General features: G+C 48.4%; 4 protein-coding genes across 4 annotated transcripts; 1 reads left to right on the plus strand and 3 right to left on the minus strand.

The window, feature by feature from the left end:
- Positions 1 to 3418: 3418 nt before the first annotated feature.
- CGCS363_v009703 (GDSL esterase/lipase) lies at positions 3419 to 4357 on the minus strand (the record flags this gene model as incomplete). The annotated part of the gene is made up of 1 exon (XM_036641552.1): positions 3419 to 4357. The coding sequence occupies one exon, from the start codon at positions 4355 to 4357 to the stop codon at positions 3419 to 3421; it is 939 nt and encodes a 312-aa protein (XP_036493690.1).
- A 979-nt stretch (positions 4358 to 5336) lies between these two features.
- Positions 5337 to 6308, minus strand: CGCS363_v009704 (Enoyl-CoA hydratase domain-containing protein 3; the record flags this gene model as incomplete). Its single annotated transcript, XM_036641553.1, has 1 exon — positions 5337 to 6308. One exon carries the CDS (start codon positions 6306 to 6308, stop codon positions 5337 to 5339), a length of 972 nt encoding a protein of 323 aa, XP_036493688.1.
- Positions 6309 to 8975: 2667 nt separating this feature from the next.
- CGCS363_v009705 (uncharacterized protein) lies at positions 8976 to 10534 on the minus strand (the record flags this gene model as incomplete). The annotated part of the gene is made up of 11 exons (XM_036641554.1): positions 8976 to 9097; positions 9161 to 9231; positions 9283 to 9430; positions 9487 to 9523; positions 9582 to 9678; positions 9739 to 9775; positions 9835 to 9907; positions 9962 to 9991; positions 10099 to 10244; positions 10299 to 10352; positions 10408 to 10534. The coding sequence occupies 11 exons, from the start codon at positions 10532 to 10534 to the stop codon at positions 8976 to 8978; spliced, it is 942 nt and encodes a 313-aa protein (XP_036493628.1).
- Positions 10535 to 16356: 5822 nt separating this feature from the next.
- CGCS363_v009706 (uncharacterized protein) lies at positions 16357 to 17929 on the plus strand (the record flags this gene model as incomplete). Its single annotated transcript, XM_036641555.1, has 2 exons — positions 16357 to 16992; positions 17045 to 17929. The coding sequence occupies 2 exons, from the start codon at positions 16357 to 16359 to the stop codon at positions 17927 to 17929; spliced, it is 1521 nt and encodes a 506-aa protein (XP_036493686.1).
- Positions 17930 to 18947: the final 1018 nt, after the last annotated feature.

Raw genomic sequence — 18947 nt, forward strand, 5'->3', positions numbered from 1 at the left:
GTAAACGATATTATTACTACTTCCTAATTAGGTAATAAGTAAATAAAGTTATAATACTCCTAGTAGCTTAAAGTGATTCTAAGGTATTATTACCCCCCTCTTTAGCTAGTTCTTATTTAGTTAGAGGGTCTCTATAGTATCTAGTATTATTAAGAGCCTCTACGATAAGAGGCTTAACTTAGTAGTACTAAAAGCTCTCTTATAGTTAGCTGTTATTGCTAGTATAGTAAAGACGTTAATAGTAAGCTGGGAGAGCTTTAGGAAGGTCTCTGCGTGGTTTGTTTACTACTATAATAGGTTAGAAGTAGTCTTTAGAGGCTAATAGAGGTAGAGATTAAGCTTATCTATTTAGGGTAGCGTCTGATAGTGCTAGCTATTAACTTATTATTAGTAGTGAATATCCTCTATATCTCTAGCGTTAGGATTAATAGGAAGTATGCTAGCTTGCTAGCTTAATAATAAGATCTCACTAAGCTAATAATATTATTAGTTAAAGTACTCTATAAGGGTACTTAAAGCTTTCTTAATCTATCCCTTTTAGTAATCCTTACTCTATATATCTCTTAGGTATAAGATATTATATAATAGGTGTAGAATAATTATATTAGAGAATAGTAGTAACTCTCTGAGAAGCTTATAATAGTTAAAGAGCTTTTATTACGCCTGCTTAATGCTATTATAGAGGAAGGTCTGCTACTCTTTATTAAGAGTCTTAAATTATGAGGTAGATTATGAAGCTAGTGATACTTAATCCTTCTATATATAGGTAGGTAGGGCTTAGATGTTATGCTGATAGCGTTAGGCTTAGCTAGCATGCTTTTAAGATAGCTATAATAGCTAGGAGGCACCTTTATTGTTATTATTAACCTTAGGATTAATATTAGTATTATAGTATATCTTTTAGTTGATAAGATATAAGAGAAGGTATTTAATACTTATTATAACCTCTTAGAGTTAGCTATACCTATTATTAATACTTTAGCCTTTATACTACTTTATCTAGTAATAGAAGGGCTTAAAGATTATTGAGATCTTAGTGAAGACCTTCTAATTATTAGTAGAGAGTAGGTTTAACTTTAGTATATACTGCTTAATATTGTTGTTATTATTATTAACTAATAAGAAGGCTTAAATCTCTACTTTTTTCTTTATAGCCCTCTTAATTATTAGATATATGCTGTTCTAGTAGGTGTTATTATTTAGTATAAGCTAGGCCTCTTAGTGTAACTTAGAGAAGATCTAGAAGTTAGAGCTGTTATTGATCTCTACTGCTACTTTCTAGTATTATTCTATCTGTTATAGAGAAGCTTATATAAACTTAATAATATTCTAGAGCTAGCTAATAGGCTTAAGATGCTGCTATGCCTTTAGATCTTTATTATACTGCTCTATAAGCTAGTAGTAGTTTAATTTAGCTTTAAGAGTCCCTTAGTCCTCACTAAATAAAAAAGCCTAGGCTGTAAGATTGAGGATGTAGCTGTAGCACTGTATACGTTAGGCTTAGACGTCTATTTCTATTATCTCTAGGTTAATCTGCTAGTAGAAAGCCTAGAGGTAAGTGTTATTATTTATAGCGTTATTAGTAACTATTACTTTAATGCAGTTCTAAATCTAGTATTAGTTAATAATACTAATAAGGGTCTCTATAAGGCTTTTGCTGCTATAGTTTCTATAATACTAAGGGAAGGCTAAAAGATATAACTATAAGGTACCCTTATTATTAATAAAGTAATTAGTAATTACTATAAAGGTGTAAATATTAAGTGAAGACTATAGATTAAATAATAGATATATTTTTAATATTACTAAGTGGAGTTTAGCTGTTATAAGAGCCTCACTATATTAGAAGAAGTCTTAGAGCTAGTCTTAGATAGAGCTTTAGCTTTATAGGACCTTACTAGTAACCTTTATACTATAATACTAAAAGATCTGCTAGAGGAAGATATTCTTAAAGTAAGTAAATAGCAGATTAGTGGAGATAATGGAGGTAATATAGAGGTTTTTGAGGGTTATAATCTTAGCTTTTAGGATGTTAGTATTAGTAAGGTGAAGTCTCTTATATAGAGATAGTATTAATATAAGAGGTGAGGGGGTAAGAGTAGTGCTATTAGAGTCTTTATCTAATAGAGGAGAGATCTTATAGATATTATAGCTGCTTTAGTATTATTAGAGTGTGATTTATATAGTCTAAAAGCTTAAAGTAATATACTGAAGTAAGTGCTTTTGCTTAGTAGTAGTAGTAAGAGCGCTGAATAGCTATAAGGCTCCTTTTATATTGTATTGCTAGTAACTTTAGAAGGAGGCGCTAGCCTAGCCCTATATAACCTTAATAAGGAAGTAGCTATAATGCTAAATCTAGCTTAATTAACTTCTGCCTTACCTCTATAATAACTGCTCTTTAACTATATACCTCTAGTTATTTATAATAATATAAGGTAGGTTATTAATTATAGGATTTAGAGGGGTATTAATAGTGAGGGTAGCTATAACTTAGGTTAAGATTTAGGCGTAAGGGGCGCTTAAAAGCGTATATATATTAGTGGTAAATAAGGAGGTAGTAGTAGCAGTTAATATTATGAGAAGTATAAGTGTATAGGTGTAAATAATAAGGAAGATGTGGGATAATGAATATCTTTTATAAAAGATAGCTAATCGTAATGCTTTTTATACTATTTAAACTACTATGATAACTTCTACCCCTTTAGAAAGTTTTAAAGGGATTACTTAAAATCTAGTATTTTAAGGGTAGTTTATAAAGTATTAATTAGATATAGAGATATTATGATATTAGTAATAGTGTTATATTTTAGTAACTATATATGCTAGAATAAATAAGGTGCTAATTAATCTATAGCTTCTTATTAGTTAGATCTATTTATAAATAAGATATTAAGTCTAATAATTTAATTAAGGGGTGATAAATTACTTACTTAGGTGGTAGCGATAGCGTTAACTTGGCCGATTGGCTTGTATTACTTGCTAAGTGACTTGCACTTGCGGCAGCGCTGGTTAAGACCGCCAGTATCATGGCAAGAAGGGACGGACGCTGTATTCGATTTGATGACATCATGAAGGTCATGAAGATTACGGAAGGTATCGAGGTGAAGGATCCGCACTACTGAAAGCCTCTTTTCACCGGCGACAGTGCATTCATGTCTTTTGCTTTCCTTGTATTCGCTTTTCTCAATTTTCACAACAGCAACTCCGGCACAAGACTCTGGGTTTGAAATTGATCATGACGCCAAGTCGTACGGTTATATCAATGACGATAGTATTTGTATACGGGAGAGTGTCCAACAAAGTATGTACAGATAAAACTGAGAGGCTTCAAGACCCCTAACTGCAGTGTCCCTAAAGAAATAGACTTTCGTGAAGTGATAGTCATCTAGACCCAAATAAGCCAGCATATTTGCCCAATCTAAGCGAAATGGGCATCGATAGTTTTCTTCATATCCTGGGCAATCAACTTGTGGCCAGCCGTGGTGGGCTGGATGAAGTTCATCCAGAAGTACTGGTTTGCATTGCCCTTGACCATACAGTCGTCCCACTGCGCGGTCTCATCACCGTCACAAAACAGGTTCAAGGGCTTGGGGAAGCCATAGGCCTTCGGGTTGTTCAGGATCTGCACCATGTAGCTGAAGACGTCGTAGTAGATGACCTTCTTCCCAAACTGGCCCAGGCTCTTCTGGATGGCGGCGTTGGCCGAGGTGATGACCTGGCCCCATGTCTTGACGCAGTCGGCGTTGGTGCCGCAGAGGTACTTTGGTGTAACAGGGGCGAGGTGCTTAGGGTAGATGTTGGCGACCATGACGTACGGCGCTCCCTTGTCGAGTAGGTTTTTGACTGAAGCCGTGATCTTCGCCGCGGCGTCAGTCGCAAATTGCGCATTTTTGGCGTCGCCGAGCCAGAAGGCGTCTGTGTGCATGCTGAGATCGTTTTCCCCGAACCACAAGAACTGCAGAGAGGAAACAATGCCCTTTGAGCCGGTGCCAGTGTAGTTCGAGATTTGGCCGAGCATGTCTGTTGCCCCGGCGGGCGACTTCGTGTAGGCGTTGTCGAAGGTCGCGCCGAAAGAGCCACCGCCGCAGCAGCCGCCAAAGGCATAGTCGGTCATAGGGACCTTGAGGAGATCCGCGAGGTACGAGACGGCGACCGGGCCGTTGGTCCAGGTGCCGAAGCCATAAACGTTGGCTGGGTCTCCGGTGATACCGTGAGCGAAGCTACCGTTTCCATTGTCGGAAAGCTCATCACCGTATGCGACGAGGTTGTTGAAAGGGTAAGCGGCACGAGGGGCCTTGATCGATCGCGCTGCGACGAAGGAGAGAAGGAAAAACGTGAAGCTGGTCTTGAACAGCATTTTGGAATAAAGTTGAAAAAGAATGTGGTGAGTTGGAAAGAGAACGAAAGACAAGTTGGAGAGCTTGGAGGGCTTGGTCGAGGAACATGCTATCAGTTGTCTTGGCGGCAGCCTTTGGTTTATATCCGCCACTGTCTGCGCACGAATCTCTCCGAAAATCCAGTGTTGCGTTGTCAATCCTCTGGGATCACTCAATTTCCCTGCTCATTTCTGCACCAAGGAGATGGATTCGTGGCGTCGCTGGCGCGCGATGAGGGCGTCGCACCAACGCCACGGAGTGCGCTATCCTGCCATGCGGACAGATGAAACATGGACTGGTAGCTACGCTGGTGTATCAGAGCTGAAATGAGTTGCAGTGCTTTCTTTTGCGAATTCAAGACTAATTTGGGTGCCTGGAATGGCCATGGATGCAAGCACGCGAAATCTGGGGCGGTCTTGATGCTCACAGCAAATAGCTGCACCGAACTGATGGGTATTAGTAGGAAGGAGTATGTGCGCTGGAATAATATCCAGAAACAGTAAGAGAGGCACAGATGAATCATTCTTGACAGGAATGGGTTAAATAAAAACACAACAATTGGAAACAGGCGCATGAAAGAGTGAATGAGTCAATGTTTTCTTTGGTGTAACCCTCTTGTCACTGTTTGCGTTCTGTGGTCAGCATCCCCACAGGAGCTTGGAAACAAACAACTCAGGATACAGGCCGACTGGCGCAATGGTAGCGCGTCAGACTTCTACTGGAATCAGTGATCTGAAGGCTGCGGGTTCGAGACCCGCGTTGGTCAATTAGGATCCTGAGTTGCGAGTGCCCGAGCATCATTTTTTCCTTGTTTTTGTGTGTGAAGATTTTTCATTTTGTGCGGGGCCCGGTGGGCCGGCCGATCGGTGTGGAGATGCGGAGCGGGGATGGTGGGGTAAGGCTCTCGGGGTGACCCGGCCTTTTGTTGCTTTCGGTCTCTAGGGCCCGGGGAGTGAGAGCTCATGTCTTCCACGACGGCTTCCTCTTTTCCGTGAAGGCTGCGATGCCCTTTCTCGAATCAGCGGCCCTGGCATGCAAGGCCATGGCTCTCCCCGCCCAGCTCGCTGCATCCTCGTACCCATCACCACCCTTCCCGTCCTGCTCCTTGCCGTTGATGCCGAGCTGGGTCCAGAACGCCCATTTCCCCAAGGCCATCGGCTGACCTGCCGAGCCCGCCAATCGCTCCACAACCTCTGCGACACGCCCCTCGAACGCTGCAGCGGCCGTGTCAGTGGACTCTGCGTGCTCAGGCTCCGTGACCACGTCCACGGCATCCCGCATCACGTCGGCAGTGACCGCCTCAGCCGTCAGAAGCATGCGATAGGTCTGCGCCGGTGGGATGCGGCGCGACACGGCCGTGGCGGGGCTCGTGCACGGCAGCCCGATGCTTGCGCCGGGCAGTTGAAACCTGGTCGTGGACAGGGCGATTGGGTAGTCCGTGGAGAGGGCGAGCTGGAGTCCCGCTGCGGTCGCCAAGCCTTGGATCGGGCAGACAACCGGCGCAGGGCTGTGGCGGATGAGAGACATGACTTCGGCGCAGAGGGCGAAGGTGCGCTTGACCTCGGCGTGGGAGAGCGATGCGAGTTGCTTGAGGTCGTGGCCGGAGGAGAAGACTGGGCCTGAGCTGCGCAGCACGAGGACGCTGGGAAAGGCTGCGCGTTCTTCTGCCCACGCGTTGGCGTCGACCAGCCAGCTGTGTTCTGAAGTTTCTTTTGAGTCCGGGGCTGCGCGTTCGCTGACTCTTTCCAGCTCGTGGAGGATACCTGGCTTGAATGGAGGCAGGGTCATGAGACGCCCCGATTTTGGTGAAGTTAGGTTCGTCAGTAGCTGCGATCGGAGGTCCTCGAGGACCTCGAGGCTCAGGGCATTGCGTCGAGCCGGGTTGTTAAGATGGATGTAAGCGGCTCTCGCCGGGAGCTTTGGAAAACGCATGCTATCGATCGTGCTGTCGTCTCTTCGATGAGATTGAGATGCTCAGCAGAGGTCACTGGTGGCGAGGGGTCCCCCTGGAATGAATGAGGGTGGCGCCTGTCTTATTACCCCGCAACGGCACGGGACCGAGGGAGCTAGCGGCCGAGAGAGAGCAACACCTGGTTATGTTTAGAGAGGCGACATCATTATTCCGGGACTGTTCACCATTACTCTATGCAAAAAGCAGATATCTTTTTAATGGGAAAAGGAGACAGAATTGAGGAAATTGGCAGGACCTCTATATTGATTTGCCTCATTGTCGCCAGCTCAATGTCTCAAAGTCTGCTCAGTGAGGGGCATGCTGAGGGCCTGAGCCCACCCAGCCTCAACGGTGATGCTTTTGCCACATCACCCCCAACGTTCGTAGCCACAGATCTTGATTGGGTTAAGTACAGATGGAACTTTCAATTGACTACATTCTTAATAGTAACGAAACTGCATTCACACGCAATAAGCCGAATCACCAGCTTAATGCGTTCGATCGGGCGAGTGTCGTGTGTTACAAGCGTCTGTCAACTAGTAGGGCCGGCGATGTTGTAAATCACTAAGCGGCCAATCGTACGCTCAAGTTCGGCATTGCTCGATCGCTATGGATCACCTCACCCCACATCCCCATGTACCTAGATACTCACCAATGCCAAACGCTGCATCTTTGAAATTTAACCCGATGAAGGTACGCTGACTCTTGTGAAACTTCTGGATCAGTTCAATAACATTTTCTGTCAAGGGTATGCGTAAGTAAGAGGTGGTTTCGTCGAAACCACCCGACATGACCGTCAAGTATCTTCAATCAGAGACAAGGGTGCCTACTAGACTCATCTAGGGCGAGTTGAGGACCGTGTCGTTGTTTTTTAGTGCATCAATTGTTCAGTACCGTACCTAAGAGGCACCATTAGCCTCAATTGCTGTCGTGAATCACCACGTGTATGATGTACGTATGCTTTTATCGGTCCATGGACTGAAACTAAAGGTTTTATAAGCATTAATGCTCGTAACATATATGATGCTCTCTTCTGGTCGAGTGGTCAACCGGTGGTGAACATAGATATGGTAGACTATGCCACTCAGGCGTTTTTGAGAATGGGTAGGGAAATACGGCCGACCCTAAGTATTACGCGTTTGGCTAGCCAACTTGATAGCCATACCCCCAACAGCTTTCAGTTCACAAAATGAGGATTCATCAAGAGAATAACTCTACATTGAGCGATACATCTACCATTTCACTGTAGAGAGCTTTGACTATGCTGTGAGTCATACGAGACATAGTGTTCGTTTGGTTTCATCACGCCTGAGGGCAACGGATGGAAATCCCAAATCCCCTCTACCAAATCGGCCCGAGCGACCATCCTTCGTGGTCAAGGGCTACCACGAGAGATCCCGTTTTCGGCCCACAACCCTACTTGAAATGACCCACATTCGTAAGGACTCCACAATCTCGAGGCTTTGGTCAATGTTTCCTGCGCAATTTGACGAAGGGTTCCTTGACGTCCTTTAGACCCCTAATTCACGACTCATTCCCCTTGTCGCCGACACGGGGAGACTCGATCTCAGAGGAACTGCCCAAGACGATGTGATCTTTGATGAGCAAAAAAGACGCATGACATGACCATATTCAAGTTATCTGAGATGCAAAACAATACCCCGTGCAAGCTTTCGCTGATCCCCTCTTGCTTCTGTCACCTATACATAGAGTTATTCATAGGGTGCAGCGTGATTAGACGCTCTCGAAACCAGAACAGACCCAGAAACTAAGGATTCCCACCTCTCGTGGAGAACTTCCTAGTTGATCAAGGACGAGGGGTGTACCACGACGACGGGCGGGACGCTTGGACTGGCCAAGGGCGACTCATACGACGCTTAATACGACACAAAGCTCGACCTGGACCGCGCCGATTCTGCCTTATCGTACGATCCGCCACGTTGCCTCTCATAAGTGTTCGGATCGGCCAGATCTCGCTGAGATCCATGTTGCTCTCCCCGTTCACGGCCTACCCCTGATTGAACTCCGAAACAACTACAATAGAGGGTTCGATCTAGTCGGCACAATTACAACAATGAGAGAAAACTTTAACGACGTGCTGGGTGTTTCGATATCCGGACAATACTAGAAATCCTGGACATCTTGGATAGTCCGTCGGCCGAGATTCACATTTTTCTTTCTCCGGAGGCTCGGGATCTGGCAACATGATGATGATATTCGCGATAGGGGCGAAATGAATCTTTTCGATATCATTTGATATTTTATCAGACTTCACGATGCGAAGACTTTGGATCGATGCAATTGCATCTGGGTACCCAACGAATCTCGCGTGTTCAAATATTTTGAAGTAACCACAGCCTCTTGAGCTCAACGAACGTAGAGAAATATTTATGTTTTTTTTCAGATTGATGAAGACTTTGTATATTTGGTAACGGATGCTTCAATAGACGGCTTCGCTGGCTCAATGCTAATGCTTCCGCTTCGCCTCGCGTTCTGCAGCTTGGCGATGCTATGTACTTTTGGATGCCGCTTGCGGCAGGTCCTCCGTTACCGTCCCTCCTGTGCACAGAGGCCACCCGTCTACCCCCAGTCAGTAGGCCTCCTTGCCGTGCGCCATAATCTGTTTTCTTCGGGTAGTAACAGGCCCCTCAACTATCTTTCAGCTCCGGCGTCAAGTCTGGCATGGGCTGAGCCTCAACGTTTGGGGTCTCCTTCGCGACTTTCTTCGGACTTGTGTTTGTCCATTGAATTAGAAATGCTGTGATGAGAACTTGGTTGAGGTTAGTGATTTTGAGTTTTTGGAAGTCTCAGACTTCGTGACGTTTCAACTTACTATCGGTGTTGCAACATGCAAGACACAGCCATACCACTTCCCCGCCAAGTGCGACCAGCACCGATAGGTTTCTGCAAGATCAGTGAGTAGTTCGCGAGAGGTATTTGCAAGAGCAGTCTTACGTCAAGCTGACGGTCAAGGTGAGCAGAGCGCCAAGGAAAGTGCGCAGTGCTAGCCTGCGAAGCCGGACGTTCGGTGGAGTCCGGGGATGCCTGTGGTTTGAGCCCATCGTCCATGGCCTCAGTATTGATGCTTGGATAGAATGCAACTCTGATTGCGTAAGCTTTGGAAGTATTGAAGCGGGGGTCTGCCGAGCAGCAACTTACTGAGTAATGGGATCAGGAAGAGGGAGGTGAGGTAAATCTGCGGGGCGTACATAAGCTTGGTGTTGAGCGGAGTCAAGGGCAGAAAAGCTTCATACGTTGACGAGAGCATCAAAAACAATGATGAGTATCAAAATTGCTCGCTCGAGGCCGATGACGCATGTGTCGCTTGCTGAATCATAATATGACGCGCGGCTGGAAAGGGTGTGAGTACTGAAGATAGATCTGTTGCGGCGTCGGGGTACAGGTACTTACAAGTGAAAATTGAACATCGTAATGAAGCCGTATGTACCTGCTCGTCAAATCCATTAGATGATTCAATCCACGACATTGCAAGAGTGAAAACCATACCTAGCATGAGAATAGTGTTGCATGTGTACAGCTTAGATCTGTGGCGTGCCTTGGTCGCTCCCCGGATGATATGCTGAGCAAGAATGAGCAAGTAGCAAAGACGTGGAGGAAAGAGCTGACAACGTACCGCTTTCTCAACAGTAAAGAGATAAACAAGCTAGGGACTCGATTGTCAATATTTGGGTACACTCGCCTTGGATCGTGTCACTCACTGCCTGAATAGTTATTAGATGACACTTCATAAGAGGTAACAGATGGACTCACTTTTGTTCCCACGTAAGCGCCTAGACACAGTGTTCCAGCCATGGAACAACCCATAGCGCTCATACTAATCCCCGCTTCAAATACAATCTGAACTGTCCAGGATGCAAACACAAAGAGAAATGCGGACAGGTAAATTAGAAGAATTACTATAGTACTGTTAGCTTCGATGAACCCGGTCCCTTTTGCGCCGTCCAACTCACATTGTCTTGCCCATGGTAGAGGGCGCCAGTACTTGACAGCGAACCATTCTTGACCTACACCCAATAAATCAGATCGCAATCCTGTTTTCGCCGCAGAGGCACAGCTTACGCAACAGGTTCCCGAGAAAGGCGGTTAGGATTGTCGTGATAATCAGGCTGAGAACCTGCTCAAATTGAGCCTTCGTCGATTGCGTGTCCGCCGTACTACCATGTGCCGTAGCAGACGTTGGCAGCATCATATCTCAGAATATTCTCGGTGGGATCGGTGTCCAGGTCCACCAACATAGAAGTCACCCCAATTGTAGACTTCTGTCGAATCGGCTCCGGAGCTGGGTGATCAGTGGTCTGTCATGCTGATGAGAAGCAAATTCCTTTTCGACTGAAGAATATCAGCCCAGACGGACGGTATATGTAAGTGCATCTCGGCATGAGGAGCCGATAGATTATCAGAAGCTTTCCACCCCCAGCTCTGCCCTGTGTGTTCCTCGGGGCCGCCCACAAGCCTATTCTAGACCACCAACCCTCTTGATATAAGCTTTTGCGCTAGGTCGCCCTACGACGCCCGTAACGACTCGGGATCCCGTTTGGTCTGCCTGGGGGGTGCCGAAAACGGCTCGTCTGGTTGAGAGTTCGGATGGGCACTCCACATTGGGCAGATCTCATTATCATCGTCCGGCCGGCACATTATCAGACGAGGCGTAATTGGCATTTTGACAGCTAGAATCATAGGGTCAAACCGCAGGAGTCGTTTTTGCCGGCAGGCAGAGTGTTGCATTGCCGTAGCTTGCGAGCTGCCAATAAGACTTGGGCCGATGTGTGCGCAAGCTTCATAAGACATGCAGTATAGGTCGATGCTGATTATGCCAGCCATTTCCCACGGAGGCGGATCATTCCCGGTGAAGGCGGAGGTGCTGGCAATATTTCTGCCCTATATCCATTCTACAGCTGCTGATAATGAATCGTTAAGCTCAACACGTGTGAGGTGTCACAAATGACTCTGGAGTCGCAACACCAAGACTCGTCCTCGTGTGGTAGCTATTCTGTTTCGCCAATGCCCTCACGATGGTGGGAGTCCGCGTATCCACGCGATGATCGCGCTCTGATTTCCAGCGAGCTTTTGAGCGAATGCTTGCACACCCTTAAGCTCGTGCGCACGTCTCTTGAACTTTCCAGCCTTTCGGGAATCTCCAGTATTTGATAAACTTTATCCCACCCGGTTGAACGCTCGACTAGGCACCCATCGGGCCTCTGCGTTGCGGGAGGGGCGAAACAAAGCCACAGGGCTGATCTCATACGAGACTGTCATAGCTCCCTTTTCGTGGTGTGCTGAACTAAGCGGGGGCGGCCTTCTCTCCGCAGGGATTCCTTTCAGACTTCAACGGCCCTTTTTAGCGGCGTCGTGGTCACGAAACAGGGTTTTCTGCTCGGGTAGGAGGCTTCGTAATAATTTTAAGGCTGGATTCCAACTCACAACTCGGTGGTTCCCGGTTTTATGAGCTGCAGCATATCACGATTCTCGGATTCTCCCGAGCAGCAAATCCAACTTCTTTCGCGCAGTATTAGACTGACGTTACGTGAGTACCTCGATGGGATCACAACTTCAGCGGCAACAAAGAACATGCATCTCATTGTATAAAATGAACCATGAATAGAGACTTGCTATTGCCTGCCGGGTCTTCAAAATGTCTTCGATGCTTAGGGGCATCAAGGCATGATTTGCGCCTCAGAAGTTCATGGTCACGAACCCCAACCCTTTTTGCTTAGATAACAGACGGGAAGTCTAAAGGAGTGATCCGCAACCCCGACCCTTATTCAAACGACCAGTACCAACGCAACTTCGCTGTCAGTCTCAGTATCCGAGCTGGATGGCAGCATATCCTTGAATAATGCAACCCAGCCACTTCAGCCCCCTGAGCGGACAAGATGAGTAACCCGGCTGTATGTGAAGCCAAGAAGTCCGGAGATATTACTATCCAGCTGTGTTCAAAGGCCACTGTGCTCATAGAAATTTGCTGTTGCAGAATGGAGATCCGGCACAGTGCCGATGAAGCTCAGACTTGTTGCTGTCAACTTTGCGTGTTCCTTTCCCTCGTGCAAACACTCTCGAACAGCACAATCCGGACTTTCTCGATCTTAACTCTGTCGTTCTGAATGTTCTGGAAATACATCGGACCACTAGCCTCCCAAAACTTCGTGCCGAGCAATTCAACCGCGGGAGAAATGACCCGGTTTGGTCACAGGCTTGGTGGCCAAAGTTTGGAGGTCTGTTTGAGTTTGAAAGCCAGCCACAACGCCTCAAGACTTTGAGCTTGGGGAAACCTCAGCCCGAGCCTTCCTTTTTCAGCCCGGACCGGCTGAATTCCAGAAGGGATCTCTGACAGACCGCCCGGCCCAATTATACTGCATACCTTAGTAGATAAAATAGTGAGAAGTCTGTTTTGGTCAAAGGTAATCATCTACCGTGAAAACCGGCAAATCGGATCCCCATGGACACGTCACGCTAACACCGTACTCCTTACATCGTCGAGTGCCGGGGAAGCCCTTTTTACAGTCCTGCACCCCACCCAACCACACATTCTAGACACCCTCTTGAAGATCATTCGATTCTCTAAGCTATCTCGTCCAGCCCTATGAAAGGTAGCGGAGTTTGAACCCTGTGCCATCCCAGTCGACTAATTCACACATCGACAAGCACGTGGTGAGTCAAAAAAACATTCGCCTGCCCCGATACTACCAGGCACGAGACCCGATATTCTCTTTTACCCCTCCCAGTCAGACTTTGAGTGCAATTTTGATGCCCATATGCCCTTGTCGCGGATATTCCATGCCGTTTTAGAGGTCCGACCTAACCGGTTCGTTGAGGTCATTGATCATGGTTGGAATCTCGTTGGGAGCGCACAGCTTTCTGTCTGACTAGCAAGCGTGTGATACCTAGCCTGTGACATGGAGACTTTAGTCGTAGCGCGTTTACAGATAGATTCTACCGAATGATCAAGAGCAGGGTCGAAACGTATGGAAATAGTGCACTTATCAAGCCTAAGCAAATCCACCATGAACACACGTGATGGCTTCGATGACGATTGTCGAAAGTAAAATTGAAACCACAGGTGCCATAAATCATATAAGCTGGTTCCCCCGCTGCTCTGAACCCCACGCGGGATCCTATCTTGCATAGCTTTAACCACAGGACTGGAGGTCACCGACCGCCCAGTCGTCTGAGCTGCGAGACTGTGCCAAACCTCAGACTGCTAAGCTGGACGCAAAACATTGGCTCGACAGACTGAACACGTGCTTTGCATGTAGAGAACCTGAGTGGTTTCGAATTTTGCAAGTGGACAATCTACTTACCCTTTTGGAAATGGTCCATCTTGTTGCCCTTTTCGTCCTCGTCGAACTCTACACCCCTTAAGAAGCGCAACTAATGGCTCGGACCGCTTGAGTGCGACCAAGTCTAACAAAAGTTCGGATTTCTGCTCAAGTGTTCGGAGCATCTGCCGGGGGCATCTTAGGCCTTTTTAACTTTTCACCGTCGAGAGGGAAAGTGAACCCGGCGGGGAAGTCTGCGGCGCGGGCAGTCGGGTCGGCATCCCGAGACGGAGCACAGCAGGCCGACCCGGGTCTGGGTGGAGACTTTCTGCCCGTCAGCACAGCTCTTGGTGGGCGGCATCGCGAGCAGCAGAATTCGGTTCCGTCGGGTACGTCCCCTGCAGTGCGGCTGGACGCTAAAGTCTCAGAGCTAACGCAACTCGGTCTAAGCTTTGATTGCGAAGAGCCGAAGCCTGCTCGCTTTGCCCTGCGTGTGCCTCTCGTGCCCTGCGTGTTCCTGCAAGCGCCTTGCTAAGGGGACATTTACAGGGGAAGAAGCGGTCACCAATTCGCCGTGCTTCTTCTATCTGAGTGAGGCCCCTTGCGATAATTTCTCTCTCCCAACCGAGAGCCATGAAAACATGCCCGTGCCAGGCTAGCACCTGCGTCGCATCTACCGGTATCCTGGAGTACGGAGAAGCTCACGATGCAAACATGATTCGACTTCTGAGTTGCTGAAGATTCAGGGCCTGTTGTTCAAGGATGCAGCGTTGCAGAAGAGGCTCTTACGGCCGTACTGGATCTCCTCAGCTGTCTTCAACACCACATTATGGATCCACTCTCATCGATCGTGTAAGCGGCCCCGCCCGGTGATTCGAAGTCATGACAACTGTCTGCGTTTACGATCCAATCATGTGAAGACAGCAGATTGGATCGTGCTGCTCATCAAAATCTGTGACTGGGCTGGGTTGTGTATGAGAAAATGGCGGGCAACGAATGATGAGTGAGGCTAGCCTGGAAGCAACCAACAGCCCACCGCGTTTCTTTTTCTTCAGCAGTCATTGATCGATCAGATTTGACATTTCGGCAGAATGCGAGATGATCGGTGAAGTGGCGCCGCCACCCGCCTGATTGATAGACAGTTTGACACAAGCCAACAGCAGAAGAGCCGGAGCTATGGCCGCAAGCCTCGGAGAGATCCCCGGTCAGACACGTTGAAGGCCTGCAAAACGGCCGAGATGTTCGTAATCCGACCACAGAAATTTCTTGCGTCTCTTAGCTCCAACGTTGAAAATTGCGATTTTCACTCGTGCTAAGACGATGCTATGAGCGAGGAGAGAACATTCCGAAACAGCCTAGACCAGATGGTTGCGAGCTCGCGTGGTGAGCTAAGAAACTGTTAGACGCCACATTCCAGGCCTGGCGCGTCGCATTCTCGTTAAAGCTGACCAGCTTCGGCCTAGCGTCAGAGCCCACAACGTGGGCTTCCAGGAACAGAGCTGAAGACGCAGTAAAGAGGAGACAAAACCCTGTCCGCGATTGCGTAAAAGACAGTGGATTCAACAGCAACAGGCAACAGTGATGACCCCACAAGAAAGATTCTAGGCTTTCGATTATCGCACCATGAATACAGCCCAACTATGGGACTTTGAGCAACAGTCCGATGTCAGATTCATGCTGGCGGGTTCCTCATGACGCCCAACACTCCAAAGGGAGCAAAGCTGCCCCTGACCACGATGTAAAATTCTCCAATCACAGCGTGCAGTGGCGCTCAGCTAAGGTTTGGCTAGTGTTGCTAGCATCAGTTCGCCAAGCGTTAGCTCAGCCAGCCCTCGTGGCAGGGCCCTGTCTTGAGCAAAGCCTTCACTCATTATCCCTTGGGAAATGAGATGTGAGTGATGGCCGTGGAAGAGTCCAGCCTCTACGGCCGTGTTGAGCGACTGCAATGCCCATCCTTTCTTATTTTGAAGAAGTCTCGGCCTCAACGTGGTATTTGTAGTTCGCCTCGCAATGACTTCACTGGCGATGATTGAAATGACAACATGGGTGACGGATGTCATGGAAAGCTTACAGCAGCTGGCAGTTGAGGTTAACATTTGCGGATGAAACATCACCCACAGGAACACTTTCCCCAGACGGGCGAACGCAAATCGCCCCTCATTTCCCCCATTTCCTTCACTTGTCTTTGATTTTACACATGGGTTTATCTGCGATGGGGAAGACGACCGATCTCACGGGTTTGTCTCTTCTTTTGGGCAAAAGGGACCCACAAGACCCCTTCCCATATGATTCCTCATGAGCGCTACGTACGGAACTCATCCATGCCGACATGGTTCAAATCCCCTGCTAGTCAGTCATCTGCAGAACCAAATCCCATCATGGATTTGGTGACCTGCCTTCTTTTCTCCATCCACTTAGAAGTGAGGGACTTTGCATCCAGGGACAGGGTCCCGACGATCGTCAACCTTGGCCTCCGTATCCGTAGGCTTAGGTTCTGGGCCGGACCATCGCTTTCTGAGATCATTTATGATCTGGCTTGCAGCCACTTTCTGCCCAGATGTAGCTTTTGGGATGAACTCGTCATTCTCCGGTATTGACGGTGTCACGATATCACGACAGCTCAGTCTGTCATCATCCAAACCACTGGTCTGGATGACAAGTTCATCGCTAAGGTAGGCGGCTGTCGACGAGTTGAACCCACGCCGCCTGTCTCGCGCGCCACCCGGCGCTTCCACCTCCGCGCGCCAATACAATGGACCCCAGCAGCCAGACTCTGACGCCACTTCCCAGCGTACTTCGACACGGGCTGACGGCTGTTTCTTTCTTCGGCTTCCTCTCATTCCTCACGACGACAGCGCTCTTCTTTGTTCTGACGTACCGACTGGTGTCATGGTACCTTTCGCCAGCCCCCGAAACGCCGGAGCATATGACGGGGGAGCGGAACCCGGATGCAGCCCTTGCGGAGGAGATGGGTCTGCCGGACACGGTCTATGCCGGCAGCCGGAAGAAGAACAAGACAAAACGGGTCGCACCCAACCAGTTTCTAGTGCTCATCTACAACCTCCTGTTGGCTGATATCCAACAAGCCCTCGCATTCTTGCTGAACGCAGCCTGGTTGACTAAGGATGGCATCATTGTTGAGACCTCGACCTGTTGGGCTCAAGGGTGGTTCATCTCTACTGGCGACCTGGCGTCCAGTGCCTTCATCACCACCATCGCTGTCCATACGTACTTGGCCGTTGTCAGAGAGTACAAGCTTCCGACATGGCTCTTTTACAGCATCATTTTCTTCGTTTGGTTCTTTGTTTACGCTCTGGCTGTAGCGGGTGTAATCATCACCAACAATGGCGCTGATGACGGAGGTCTTTATGTTCGCGCTGCTGCCTGGGTATGTATCATCAACACAAACCCGTCAACTTCCCGACTGACTCCTACTCCAGTGCTGGGTCAACGTCCGTTATGAGGCCATGCGTCTATACCTCCACTACCTTTGGATGTTCGTCTCTTTCTTCGTCACGGCGGTCCTTTACATACTTATCTTCAACCACATCCGCCGCACCGACCCTTCCCTTCAGCTCCCCTCCTCCTCCAACAACTCCTCCGCCTCGAAGACCACCCGTGGCCGCGAGCGCGGTCATGCACACACCATTTCTACAGTATCTCAACCTAGTCGTCCCAAAACTTCGTCTGGGCAGCAAGGCCCCGCCACATCATCTAGCAGCGCCGGCCACCACCCGGCTTTCTTGATTTACCCCATCATCTATATCCTTTGTACTGCGCCCTTGGCCATGGGTCGTGTCATAACCATGTCGGGCAGGTCAGTCTCCCTGGAGTACTTCTGTCTGGCTGGCTCAATGATTGCCTCTAATGGCTGGCTTGACGTGCTTCTCTTTTCCACGACCCGTCACGTTATTATCTTCAACGCCTCGCCAGACTACGAGGAGACTGGCATCGAAACATTTGCGTTCATGCGTACTCCAGCGAACCGCAGGTACGGAAATATGGTCTGGGTCCAGGGCGGAGACGGTCAACCCCAACACGTATCAAACGGGGATGAGGGCACCGGCGGTTGGCTACGGAAGCTGTTCCGCAGGGGAAGCGGCCGGGGTGTGATGAGGGATGGTCACCGTCGGAGTGGCGCACACAGAAGTATCAGCCAAGAGTCACTACGGAGGCGCGGGGCAACAGAAGGAATTCAGATGGAGACCGTAACGACGGTTGTGATCGAAATGGACGGTCACCCGAATTTGAAGAAGCATGGCGGAAGGGCACAGTCGATTGAGAGTATTGACAAGGAACGAGCTCATAGCGTCGGAAGTATTTGAGAGCTGGGTCGGGCATGCATTGTCGAGAGGTATTGAGGCAATTCGATCTGCTGGGATCAACATGTCGGTACAGCCAGCGTTTTGTTTGTCGAAAGCTGTGACACTTTTCAGCCATGTTGGTTGTCGATCATAAATAGTATCAGCGTTTCAGCGTCTGGGCGGACTCGTGTATTTCATATACCCCTTAATGTCGATTATGCAAATAACTATAGAAGGTTCCAATGGTCTGTTGGTATCATCATCATTCCCAAGGTCTGGAGCAGTAAGTCTCTGTGTGTGGGCAGAGGACACGCATTACAGCAAGCTCAAGCTATCGTCAAGGATAAGAGCTGTTCGGCTCGTTTTCGGGTCGGCTGAGTAACGGAGCATAGTACTCCGACTTGATTCCCCGGGTCCGTGAAGTCAAATTTATGTGCGCCCAATACCGATTTGGTAATCAAATCGTATTTGGGACGATCTCAGATCGCACACGAAGCTTTGCACACTTTTAGTTCCCCGGGTGTCAGCCCATGTTCTAGATCATCCAAAAGATTGTCCCGGGTTTCACCGGTGCCCCATGGAGTCATTTAGAGTCGCCAAGAAGTCGGGGTATCATGGATGATCATTGTTTTCTATCCACGGGAAGTGGATTAAGTGATGGGTCGGCAATGACATTGCAGCCATCTTGTTTATTACCCTGGGACCTGGGTGTGCTTGGGAGAAACATATTCCCTGATGCTACAACGGTCTAAACCATTTCCACGAGGACGCTGTCCGTAAGTGGAAAGAGCCAAGCACCAGTCGTTCTTGACAATACACGAGGGGGCACACTTTGGATGCTGTGACAGACACGACTCTCGAAGGTTTTCGTCTCCTGATTCGCAGCGACCCTCAACTTTGTCCACGTTGACCCAGACCAGAACTGCGGAATTCTGCCCGAGACTAGGGCTAAGTAGTCATGCAATCTCCAAAAATGTCAGCTTTTGACGATTAAGTCCGGGTGCTCGAATAAAGCCCAGGATGGCTTCTGCTTAGGGTC

This window comes from Colletotrichum siamense, assembly GCF_013390195.1.
Source record: "Colletotrichum siamense strain Cg363 chromosome Unknown KSG_Cg363_contig06, whole genome shotgun sequence".
Lineage (NCBI taxonomy): Eukaryota > Fungi > Ascomycota > Sordariomycetes > Glomerellales > Glomerellaceae > Colletotrichum > Colletotrichum siamense.